This window comes from Pelophylax lessonae (genome assembly GCF_965119305.1).
Source record: "Pelophylax lessonae genome assembly, chromosome: 12".
Lineage (NCBI taxonomy): Eukaryota > Metazoa > Chordata > Amphibia > Anura > Ranidae > Pelophylax > Pelophylax lessonae.
The window spans coordinates 131972636-131986275 of NC_138779.1; the positions used below are offsets into that span (position 1 = coordinate 131972636).

General features: G+C 42.1%; 1 protein-coding gene across 1 annotated transcript in view; it reads left to right on the forward strand.

Annotated features, from left to right (window-relative positions):
- Positions 1-13640, forward strand: part of ANAPC4 (anaphase promoting complex subunit 4) — a gene marked incomplete at its 5' end in the record, with an annotated part of 151655 nt that overhangs the window by 22430 nt on the left and 115585 nt on the right. Inside the window, 3 exons of the mRNA XM_082273145.1 lie at positions 287-358; positions 8044-8070; positions 8850-8894. Coding sequence (XP_082129271.1) covers positions 287-358; positions 8044-8070; positions 8850-8894 — 144 coding nt within the window. The remainder of the gene's footprint in view (positions 1-286; positions 359-8043; positions 8071-8849; positions 8895-13640) is intronic.

The window sequence follows — 13640 nt, forward strand, 5'->3', positions numbered from 1 at the left end:
CAATGTGTATATATATTTTTTACTATTTTGGGTTTTTTATTTTTCCTTTTGATAATTGAAAAAAATCTCCACCACCAAATGAAGACCTTTGTCTTAAAAAAAGGTATATTTCAACTAAGTAGTTGAAAATAGATGTACAGTTTTATTAACACATGCTATAGTTGCAAAACTGTTTTCAGGCATTAAGATTTGTTTGGACCTTTCATCATTAGGGGTTAAAACTCTTTCCTTTTCTCTTAGTTGATTATAAACCATGTGCCTGATATTCTGTTTTTTCCATTTGTAGCGTCTTGACATCATTTTATAAAGCGGAAAATGAATCTAACATTCTACCAAAGTTACCAGCACTGCCAAAAAAGTAAGCCCGTTTTATTTCTTCAAGTGGAAGTGTAATAAAGAGTTATTTAAAAATGAATTAAAAAATATAACCCTCTAATCCAGATAAAATGTTGTGCCAAGCATCTTTTTGTGTTTGGATTGTTTAACTATATATATATATTTTAATTGGGATGATCATGATGTTCGCACCACACAGATCACATCAGTCCAACACAACCCATGCACAGCATTTTGTTAACTAGGAGGAAGCGTGACTGTTCATTGTACTGTAGTGCGGGTGTGTCAGACCATTGGAGATGGGTGAGCATTGCTGATTAAAGTGCTGTGAAAGGTAGTGTTAAGCTGGATACACACTATACAACTTCTGTTGTTAGATTTCCTTTATGTTTACCTTCAACTATTACATAGTTACATAGTAGGCGAGGTTGAATAAAGACAATAGTCCATCCAGTTCAACCTGTGTAGGTGTGTGTGACTGTAATCATCTAACATAGCCCTCAATCTCCTGATCCTTGAGATGTAAGTCTAAGAGTCTTTTGAAAGTCACCATACTACCCGCAGAAACCACCTCTTGTGGTAGACAATTCCACAATCTTGTAGCCCTAACAGTAAAGAACCCCCACGTTGCCTGAGGTTAAAACGCTTCTCCTCTAATCGCATTGTATGTCCTCGAGTCCTCATGCAATTCCTTCGAATGAACAGCTTTTCTTCTAAGCTGAGATCCCCATTAAGATATTTATAAATTGCTATCATGTCCCCTCTCAGACGTCTTTTCTCCAGGGAAAATAAATCGAGCGATTGCAGCCGCTCTTCATAGGTAAGGTCCTCCAACCCCCTAATCAGTTTAGTTGCCCTTCTCTGGACTTTCTCCAGCTCCAACACATCCCTCCTGAGGACTGGCGACCAGAACTGGACAGAATACTCCAGATGCGGTCGGACCAGAGTTTTATAAAGTGGAAGGATTATAGTCTTATCTCTGGAATACATCCCTTTCTTTATGCATGCTAATATTCTGTTGGCTTTGGAAGCTGCCGCTTGGCATTGCATGCTGTTGCCTAATCTATCATCAACTAAGACTCCCAAATCTTTCTCCATTTTTGATTCCCCCAAGGGTTCCCCTCCTAACGTGTATTGTGTTTTTATGTTTTTGGTCCCCAAGTGCAAAACCTTACACTTCTCCACATTAAACCTCATTTGCCATGTCGTTGCCCACTCCGTAATTTTGTCCAGGTCATTCTGTAGGATATCTGCTTCATGCTGTGCAGTTATTGCCCTGGCCAATTTTGTGTCATCTGCAAAAACTGATAACGAACTACTGATCCCTTCCTCAATGCTGTTTATGAATAAATTGAACAAGGTTGGTCCCAGGACTGAGCCCTGGGGCACCCCGCTTACTACCTCAGACCAGTCTGAGTATGCGCTGTTTATTACTACCCTTTGGACACGGCCTTTTAGCCAATTCCGTATCCAAGAGCAAACCCTGCTGTCGATACCTGCAGACCTTATTTTATAAATTAAGCGCTTGTGGGGAACTGTATCAAACGCCTTAGCGAAATCCAAGTACACCACATCCACTGGTCTCCCCCTATCTAGCTCACAGCTCACTTCCTCGTAGAATGCTAAGAGATTGGTTTGACAAGAACGCCCATTTGTAAACCCGTGCTGGTTACTACTGATGATGTTGTTGTCTTTAGCATACTCTACGATATAGTCCCTTATCATCCCCTCCAAAAGTTTACATATTATTGATGTCAGACTGACAGGCCTATAATTTCCCGGGATATGTCTCTGGCCCTTTTTGAATATCGGAATCACGTTAGCCTTCCTCCAATCCCCTGGTACATCTCCTGTCCTAATACTGTCAGCAAAGATCAGGAACAGTGGTCTAGATATAACCATACTGAGTTCCTTGAGCACTCTCGGATGTACGCCATCCGGGCCTGGTGATTTGTTTGTGTTAAGTTTATCCAGTCTTTCCCTGATTTCCCCCTCTGTTAGCCATAGTGGCAAGTCCTGTGTATTACTACTAACCATACAGTCATGGTCAGTGTACCCCTCCGTTTCCTGTGTAAAGACTGACGAGAAAAAAGAATTCAGCACGGTTGCTTTTTCAGTGTCCTCTGTAACCATCCTCCCATCATCGTTAATTATGTGTGCAATATGCTCTGCCCTAGTTTTTTTGCTGTTGATATATTTAAAGAATTTCTTTGGGTTTTTTTTACTATCCTCCGCTATTTGTCTCTCAAAGTTGATTTTAGCCATCTTGATTTCGTGTTTACACTTCTTATTTTCCTCCTTGTATTGCTGGAAGGCCGATACTGTGCCCTCTGATTTATATTTCTTGAAGGCCAATTTTTTTCCCCTAATAAGTTTTTTAACGCTACGGTTTAGCCAGCCAGGTTTGGCTTTGTCTCTTCTAAATTTATTCCCCATAGGAATGCACTGCAAGATGCCTTTGCTTAATATTGTTCTAAAGCATTCCCATTTTTCCTCTGTGGTCAGTGATCCCAGGGTTTGGTCCCAGTTTACCCTTTCCATCAATGAGTACAATTTTGGAAAGTCTGCCCTTCTGAAGTTTAGGGTTCTTATGTTCCCCACTTGCCTTTTTATATTGTTATTTATACTAAATGTGATCATCCTGTGATCGCTAGAGCCCAGGTTGTCCTGGACTCCTACCTCCGAGATTATGTCTGGGTCATTAGTGATCAATAGATCCAGGATAGCATTCTCTCTAGTAGGGGAATCCACCAACTGCGACATGTAGTTATCCTGTAAGGTTTCCGTGAATAGCCGGGCCTTATGCGAGTGTGCAGTCCCCTCTTCCCAGTCAATGTCGGGATAATTGAAGTCCCCCAATATGATGACTGATCATAGTTTTGCCGCTTTACCTATTAGTGCTAAAAATTCCAGCTCTACCTCCTCCCCTTGGTTAGGTGGCCTATAGCAAACCCCCACAACTACTTTTCCCTTATCTTCTTCCCTATCGAGTTCAACCCACACAGATTCTAAATCCATGCTCATCCCATCCGTAATGTCACTCCTTTCTAGCACCTTTATATTGTTCTTGACATAGAGACATACCCCTCCCCCTCTTTTACCAACCCTGTCCTTCCGGTACACCGAATACCCTTGGATATTGGCCAGCCAGTCATGTGAGGGGTCGAACCAAGTCTCCACTATTCCCACAAGGTCTATGTCTTCCTCATGTACTAACATTTCCAACTCATCCATCTTATTAGCTAGGCTCCTGGCATTAGCATATACCCCTCTTAGTTTTACGGAAGTTAAACGTGATTGGCGGTTTTGTTTATTTCTGTTTGGTCTGCTGTTCTCCCGCACAGACCCGCCAATTGATGTTGTTGACCTACTGTCGCTGTTGACCCTACAACTGCCTTCAGTCCTCTGCTCCCTCCTGACTGATTCTACTTCTGAGCCCTCCCCCCCGTCTCCTAGTTTAAAAGCCCCTCCAACTCGGTGGCCATCTTTCTCCCCAAAAGAGCTGTACCGTCCCCATTAAGGTGCAGCCCATCCTTACTAAAGAGCCGGTAGCCGACTGAGAAGTCAGCCCAGTTCTCCAGGAACCCAAACCCCTCCTTCCTACACCAATTCCTCAGCCACTTGTTAACTTCCCTAAGCTCCTTCTGCCTCTCCTGTGTGGCTCGAGGTACAGGCAGTATTTCAGAGAAAACCACCTTGGAGGTCCTTTTCCTCAATCTATTACCTAAGTCCCTGAAATCGTTCTTAAGGATCCTCCACCTACCTTTAACTTTGTCATTAGTGCCCACATGCACCATGACCGCTGGGTCATCCCCAGCCCCGCCCAACAATCTGTCTGCCAGATCTGCGATGTGCCGAACTCGGGCGCCCGGTAAACAACAAACTGTTCGGTTCACGAGATCTTTTTTACAGATTTCCCTCTCTGTCCTCTTGATAATTGAGTCCCCAACTACCACAACCTGTCTAACCTTTCCTGCGTTACGGCCCCCCTTCTTCCTGGAGCCGTCCCTCCCCTGGCAGCTGGGGGAGGGCGCATGCTCCAGCTCTGCCACCCCTGAGTTGATATCCCCCTCAACCTGCAACTCAGCAAACATGTTAGGGTGTACCAACTCAGGACTGGCCTCCCTGACTCTCCTCCCCCTAACATTCCTAACAGTCACCCAGCTGCGTACCTCTGCTGCTTGCGTCTCCTCTATTCCTCCCTCCTCTATGCTGACCCCTGCCAGCGCCTGCTGGGTAATGTCCAAGCTCCTTTTCAGGTTGTAGATGCCACGCAGTCTTGTCACTGTGTTCTCTAGATCCACGATGTGGGCTTCCAGAGCAACAAGTCGCTCACATCTTGCACAGCAGTATTCGTCCTCGATTGTTTCATCAAGGAACGCATACATGCCGCAAGAAGTGCACTGAGTGGCATCCCCAATCCTGTCGGACATTATTACCCTCTACTCTATGGGGATAATATTAACGACCTGCTCTTCCTTACCTACACTACCTCTAACTTCCCTGGTACAAAACCTGGGGTACCCACCAGTCGCTAATACCCTCACCAGTCACTAGATACTCACCAGTCGCAAGGATCCTCACCAGTCGCAAGGATCCTCACCAGTCGCAAGATACTCACCAGTCGCAAGATACTCACCAGTCGCAAGATACTCACCAGTCGCAAGATACTCACCAGTCGCAAGGATACTCACCAGTCGCAAAGATACTCACCAGTCGCAAGGGTACTCACCAGTCGCAAAGATACTCACCAGTCGCAAGGATACTCACCAGTCGCAAGGGTACTCACCAGTCGCAAGGATACTCACCAGTCGCAAGGATACTCACCAGTCGCAAGGATACTCACCAGTCGCAAGGATACTCACCAGTCGCAAGGATACTCACCAGTCGCAAAGATACTCACCAGTCGCAAAGATACTTCCAGTCGCAAAGCTACTCACCAGTCGCAATGATACTCACCAGTCGCAAAGATACTCACCAGTCGCAAAGATACTCACCAGTCGCAAAGATACTCACCAGTCGCAAGGATATGTAGTGCAAGGGCCTGCCTGATTGCATACAAAGTGAAAATGTTAAGATTTGACCTCATATTATATGGAAAAAATCTATAGACAATTGTATAGTGTGTATGGCCCAATAGACTGATGGAGACCCTGTCTGCTGCGCTTTGTGTGAGAGCTGCAGTTCAGCTCTCCAGCATGCTGTGAGAATATGGCAGCTAAGTATATTAAAACTAAAAAAAATGTGAATAAAACATTACAATAGATTTTTAATTTTTTTTTTTTAACCACTTGCCGACTGCTCACTAGAGCACTAATGCGGCAAAGTGGCTCCATAACGTCTGGCGACGTAGACCTACAGCGCCAGACATTCCCCTTTCTCGGCGGCGCGCTCCCGCTGTATTCAGTCACAGCGGGAGTCGGGCCAGGGGAGGAGCAGCGGCGATCGCCGCCGCTCTTCCCTGATCATCGGGGAATCGAGCTTGTGTAAACAAAGCGGGCGGATCTCCTAAGTGACAGGCAGGGTCAGATTGCAGGGTTCAGCATAGCTGAACCTGCGATCTGTCCCTGTGTCACACAGTCACCTCCCCCCACACACGTCAGTAAGCACCAGGCAAACATTAACCCCTCCCTCTCCAATAAAATTAACCCCTTCCCTGCCAGTGTCATTTTTACAGTAACAGTGCATATATATATAGCACTGATTACTGCAGTAATGTCACTGGTACCCCCAAAAGTGTTAAAAATGTCAGTCAAGGGTCCGATCTGTCCGCCGCAATGTCGCAGTCCCGCAAAAAAAATCGCAGATTGCCACCATTACTCGTTAAAAAAAAAAAACACCAAAAATGACAGAAATCTTTCCCTTAGTTAGTAAATGCAATAACGTTTGCGCAAACCAATCAAAATACGCTTATTGTGATTTTTTTTTTACCAAACATAGGTAGCAGAAAACAAATTGGCCAAAAATTAAAAAAAAATTAGATTTTTACATTTTTTTCGGGGGTAATTTTATATAAAAAAATGTGAAAAATATTATTTTTTCAAAATTTACGCTCTTTTTTTTGTTTATAGCGCAAAAAGAAAAAATCGCACAGGTGATCAAATACCACCAAAAGAAAGCTGTTTGTGGGAAAAAAAGGACGTAAATTTAGTTTTGGGTACGGCGTCATACGACCGCGCAATTGTCAGTTAAAGTCGCAAAGGGGCCGAATCGCAAAAAGTGGCCCAGACGTAAGACAGCAAAATCCTCCGGTGGTAAAGTGGTTAAGCAAACCTAGAGTTTTGCATTAAAACCCAATTCCAGCCAAACCTTTCCTTTTTTTGGGTATTAGAATGTTTGTGAGGTTTTTATTGCAGTTTGTCAGCTTTGGGGAGATTTTTCCTTACTTTCTATGCAGGACAACCACACACCATGACAGGAAATAAAAGCACAATAAAAAAACCTTACAGATTTTTAAATTCCTCTTAATTATACTAAATAACACTTTGTGTTTGTGACATTGTCACTGGAACAGAAAATATGTTCCCCACAGGGGCACACATCATTAGAAGTCTAAGAATCTATACATTCTCCATGTGTGCAAAAAAAAAAATGGGTCAGGGTTGGGCTTTAAAATAAAAGGTTCACGTTGTAGAAAAAAATAATAAATGCACATTTTTCTTTTTTTTTTTTTTTTTCAGGTAAAAAAATGTGCATTCATTTTTTCCTTTGGAGCCTGAAAAGCAATGATCACTGGTGCCATGTAGGCCTCCTTCAGATCTGTCAGTGTATCTGTGTGCCCATACATCCCATGCGGGCAAGCAGTTACAATCTGACAGGAAGAATCAATGACCTACCACCGCACCATGATAGTTCATTGAAAACTACAAGCCGACAGCCACAAAGGATGGGCGGAGACATGCACAGCCTCGTTGATTCTGAAAAGTGACATCTGGTATGGGGGAACGTCTCCCCATACTACTGTCACAGGGTGGGGGCAGCAGGCAGCGGCTGCAGCATTAGTAACATGTTACATTTTCCACCCTAAAAACGGGTAGAACATGTACCATGTTTCCAAAGCTCAACTTATCCTTTAGTGCCGGTTCACACTTATGCGATGCGGGAAGGCTGCGGATTCGCAGCCTGTTCCCGCATCGCAAACGCACCCCTGGCAGTTCACACTGCCATATGCGATACGCTGGGGGTGTCAATGAAATGTTAACGACACCCCCAGTTTGATCGCATATCACAGTGCGATCTGGCAGTTCGCACAGGATGTGATCGCACAAGTGTGAACCACTGTGCGATCCGATCCTGATGCGGCTGCAAAAAAGGGTCCTGTGCGACTTTGGTGCGGGTGCAGTGCGAATTTAGCCATACAAAGTGTATGGCTGAATTCCCACCACACAGCCGATCGCATGTAATGAAGGAGCGGTGCGCTCCGATATTACATGCGATCGCCGCAACCGCAAGAGTTTGAACCGGCACTTAAGCTGAGACCCTGAAAAAGATTTTTTGTCATCATATTTCCTCATCTTGAGGGGTATTATCTGTGCAGGCCTCTCCTTGTTTTCTGCTGCCGCTATCAGTTTGTTGTCAGTAAGAAATTTTACTAGGTTCAGGGCCAGGCGAAGAACAACGGGTGCATAAATGATGTAGCTTTATGTGTTCTAGAAGTATTACTGCATCTTTTGTATTACCTACTTATGTTTTGTTTTTGTCTTGTAGTTACAATGCCACTGCAAAAATCTTTAGGTAAGTTTTTTTTTTTTTTTTTTTAATAGTTTTTTAATGATGGGTCTTTAACATTGTATGTGATATACCTTAACAATTAAGTAAAGGTGTTTTTCATCTGCTACATAAATAGGCTTTTATACAGTCTTTCTGATATGATCTTGCATACAGCCATAAACGTACATCCTAGTTTCCATGTAAGGGAAGGAATCTAATACTCTTAATACGTAAGGCTTGCTGATCAAAATAAAAAAAACTGCACAGATTCCGCACAAGCAAGGTGGATAGAGGAATCTTCCCTGCTGTTTTATTGTATTCTGATAGCGGGGACTCCTATACTGATAGAATACGTTGATCAGTGCTGCAGCACGGATTTAAAGAAAAGTTTCCAACAAGCCGGTTTGAGAGAAGTAGATCATTAGATTGAATTCTCTGGGACAGGTACAGCTATAAATGGATTGATATTCTCCCAGTCCCCCACATTCCGATCCATCTGTGGCCAGCTTAAAGCTTGCTAAAACCTTTGATGGTGGTCAGGTTTTGGGTCACAATCCAATTACCAAATTATTACTTCTGATCATTGCCTGCTTGCATTGAGCATGTATTACCCTTATTATGAAGGACAGGAAGAACAGGTCATGTTAAGGGGATGAAACTGTAGTGAACATCTGGAAATATCCAATCACTTGCAGCTCTGCCCAATGCCTGAGTATGAGGGATTATTGCCTGTGTACTGAATAGCAGCATACATACTAGTTTGCTTTATTCCAACTAAAATCTAAACAATTTTTATATTCTAGTGAAGAAAAATCTGATGAAATACTGAAGCTTTTGGGAGATGTTAAGTAAGTGTTTTAGATAACATATACTGGTGCATCTCAAAAAAATAGAATGTCATCAAAAGGTAATTTATTTCATTAATTCAATTCAAAAACTGAAACTCATATATTGTATAGATTCACTACACACAGAGTGATATACTTCAAGCATTTCTTTCTTTTAAATTTTGATGATTATGGCTTACAGTTAATGAAAACCCAAAATTCAGTATCTCAGAAAATTTAAATATTACATAAGACCAATAAAAAAAAAGATTTTTAATGCAGAAATGTTGGCTTACTGAAAAGTATGACCATGTACAGTATGATATACACTCAATACTTGGTCGGGCTCCTTTTGCATGAATTACTCCATCAATGTGGCATGGCATGGAGGCAATCCGCCTGTGGCACTGCTGAGGTGTTCTGGCAGCCCAGGTTGCTTTGATAGCGGCTTTCAGATCATCTGCATTGTTGGGTCTGATTACATGATAATTCAATTTTTTTAAGATGTACATAAAGTAAATATATAAAATTAGGACTAATAAGTTAAGGGCCGGTTCACATTAGTGTGATCACAGAGATCGCATGTAATTCGGAGCGCACTGCTCCTAAATTACATGCAATCTCTGTGCGGAGCAAATTTCAGCCATACAGTTTGTATGGCTGAATTCGCACCGCAATCACACTAAACACGCACATGACCTTTTTTTTTTTTTTTTATCCGCAGCAGAATCTGATCGCATGGTGGTTCACACTAGTGCGATCCGATTCTGTGCAAACTTGCAAATCGCACTGCGATATGCGATCTCAACTGGGGGTTTTGTTAACTTTTAATTGACATCCACTGCGTATTGCATATGGCAGTGCGATTTGCAAGTTCGCACAGAATCGGATCGCACTAGTGTGAACCACCATGCGATCCGATTCTGCTGCATATGGTAGTGTGAACTGCCAGGGGTGCGGATGCGATGCGGGAACATGCTGCTAATTCGCAGCTTTCCTGCATCGCAGAAGTGTGAACCGGGACTAAGTGCAACTTTTCTTACAGTTTACTCAAACGTAAGTAAATGTTATTTTAAATTCTGGTGGGATTTTTAAAGTGTGTGTAATCTCAAAGACTCAACACATTTGTCTAGCTGTTAAAATCTCATGTTTATTATTCTAACCCAACCATATACATAAAAGAAAGGAGGATCACAAAAAGTAAAAAAAATATATAAATCGCATACATTCATCAAAACACAAACTCCATGACCCATCCACAGTACAGCATAAATTACATTTGTCCAAACCGAGAACCACCATAGTAAAAGCTATCATCCTACTGGATATATACAGTGTTTGTTACATAACGAATAAAGACGTAGGCTATAAATGAGTCAAAAGATCTCAAAGTGTATCACAGTAAGCTTCTTCAGGAAAAGGGGGGGGGGGTGAAACCGAAAAGAAAAAAAATAGTAGTGATATATATGTGACTATATATATCCAGCAGTTATGACATAGAACACCATTATGAATATAAAGCTACCCTTGATCCAAAGTATTTACAAATTTACCCGAGAAAGTATATTCAGGTGGTCAGTTTACAGGGTCAACACGCAACCCAAAAACAGTGCACTCAGGACGCTCGTTGAGGTGGGAGGGAAGAACAAGATTAGCGCCAAAATATAATCTTCAAAAAGGGAAAAAAATGAATTAAGGAATTATCAAATACTATAGTTGAAAAGAAAAAAATAACAATTCTGTAGAGCCCTGTACAAACATGCGTTCATATTTAAGATTGTTAAGATGTGGTGATCTATCACTACATTTAGACCCTGGCCTTGATACATTTACTTGTATTTGAAAGCCTAAAGGCTTAGGGTTTTAATAGTTTTCGGTAAACATAAAAGTTTCTTGATTACTTTAGTGGAACCTCCTGTTTAATAAAATCAATTATTTTAATACATCCCCTTTAAAAATCATTTTTGTGCCCTTTTAACCAGTTGTCGACCGGCCGCCGCAGATATACTGCGGCAAGGTGGCTCAGCTGCGTGAATCGCCATACCCATACGTCGGTCACGCACGCAGCTAGGGGGGGGCGCTGTCCCCACGATGTTCTGATTCGGTTCAGAACCGATCAGTCATCAGGTCCAGGCCAATGATTTTTGGCCTGGACCTGTTGATCGGTTCTGGCCAATTGCAGAACGTCCTGTGCCCATGTAATGGAAGCACAGGCACAGGAAATGTGCAATCTCCTCTCCTGGAGCCGTTTTCAGTTCCAGCGCGAGAAGAGAGAACATAGGCTACTGGGCGTACAGAAGCACTACACTGACACCAATACACATAGGCATACGTTTAACCCCCTGATCACCCCCCAGTTAACCCTTTTACTCCCTGTCACAGTGCATACTATATACAGTATACAGATAAATTTACCGATCAGTGTAACTTGTGACTTCAGTTAGTGTGAGAGGCATAGTGGTAGTCGCAGATAGGTTTAGGGTACCCGCCATAAATCCCCTAATAAAGATTTAACCCCCTGATCACCCCCCCCCCCCATTAACCCTTTCACTCCCTGTCACAGTGTACACTATTATAGTGTACAGATATTTTTTTTTAATTAATGTCACTTGTGACTTAAGTTTCTGTGAGAGACAGTGGTAGTTATATCCCCTAATAAAGATTTCACCCCTGATCACCCCCAGTTAACCCCTTCATTGCCCTGTCAGAGTGTCACTATTATAGTGTACAGATATTTTTTCTGATCACTGTATTAATGTCACATGTGACATCAGTTAACATTACCCTTAGTTAGAGTCAATTCAGGACAGCGTCAGATTGCCCGCCACATATTTAGTAATACATTTTAACCGTTTGATTGCCAGTGACACACACACACTAAACACCTCCATTACTAATATAGTGTCTGAACGGATCAATATCTTTGATCTAAACAGAACTATACTAGCGTCCCCAAAAGTTTAGTATAGTGTTCCCAAAACGCAGCGTTAGCAGGATAAGCCAGCACCTGCATTTATCTCCTCCACCCATCTCCCAAGAAGTGCAGTATCAGCAGATTACTGTCACTTTCAAAAGTAATGTTTTATTATTTCTGTGTTTTATTGTTAACCATTGTTTGCTTTGCAGGTATGCCCATCAGCTGCAGCACTGATTTGTTTATTCTGACAGCAACAACGTTTGCTCTCACCATATATGTAATCAATGGTGCAGTGCTGTAGGAGTTGATTTCACCACCGCAGTTAAAAAAAAAGAGCATATATGGCGAAGCATAGGGGATGGGGTGGACACAGGGGGCAGATCTCTCCATATATTTTTTTAACACTTTTCTTGGCACAGATTTCTTCATCCACATCGATTGATGCGAATGCAGGAATCTTCTATGTTCTTTTTTTCCTTCAGCCCATGGGCTGAACAAAAAAAAAAAAAAGAACATTGCATGTATGCCCTTCATTAGAAGTGGGTGGATGCTGGGAGGTCTAATGGTGGGCATACCACACACTTTCTGGTATTGTTTTTTACAGCCAGCAGTCAGCTTTCATGTAAAAGCAATCCCAGCAGATAATTCGCAGCTAGACTGCTTTTACAAGCAGTGGGAGGGGACTCCACCTTCGACGGTTTTCTCGGGCTCTCCTGTCCCACTGGGTAACCCGAGACTGCAGCCGGTGGTACCGTCAGCTGACCATAGAGCTGATTGGAGACAAAATGGCTCCAATCATCTCCAGGGCTTAAGATACCGGAAGCTATGAGCATTTCATGACTTTGGTTTTGCCAGATATAAAGAGCGCCATTGGGAAAGCATCTTATCAAACCAATCTTGGTGTGGTCAGATGCTTTAAGGGCAGAGGAGAGATCTAGAGTCCAATAGACCCCAATTTGAAAAAATAATACCTGTCACTCTTTATTGCTCTCATAGGGGATATTTAAGTTCCCCGTGATAACAATAAAAATGATTAAAAAAAAAAATTAAAGGGAAGAAAATAAAATAAAAAAGCAAAACAAATAATAAAAAAAATAAATTCAAGCACCCCGTTCCCCCCGCGTTTGCGCACAAAGGCGAACGCAAGCATCTGTCTGGTGTTACATGTAAACAGCAATTACAGCATGCATGTGAGGTATTGCCACTAACTTCAGATCGAGGGCAGTAATTTTTGCAGTAGACCTCCTCTTTTATCTTTAAAATGTACGTAGTTTGTTGCTGCTGCATGGGTGTGCGCAATTTTAAAGCATGTCATGTTTGGTATCTATGTACTCGGCATAAGATCATCTTTTATATTTTACCAATTGGGCAATATAGTTATTGTGCATTCAATTTTAATAAAGTGTTTTTTTCCCAAAAAATTGGAAAATCTCTGCGCAAATACTGTGTGACAATCAAAAAATTGCAACACCCAGCATTTTGTTCTGTAGGGCCTCTACTTTAAAAAATATATATAATGTTTGGGGGTTCAAAGTAATTTTCTAGTAAAAAAAAAATTATTTTTTTCATGTAAACAAAAAGTGTCAGAAAAGGGTTTCAGGTGGTTAGAAGAGTGGGTGATGTGTGGTATAAGCTTGTAATATTGTGCATAAAATGCCAGGACAGTTCAAACATCCCCCAAATTATCCCTTTTTGGAAAGTAGACACCCCACGCTACTTGCTGAGAGGCATGTTGAGTCCATGGAATATTTTATATTCTGCCACAAATTATTATTATTATTTTTTTTTACACAAAGTTGTCTCTAAATTATATATTGCTCACACATGCCATGGGTATATGTGTAATTGCA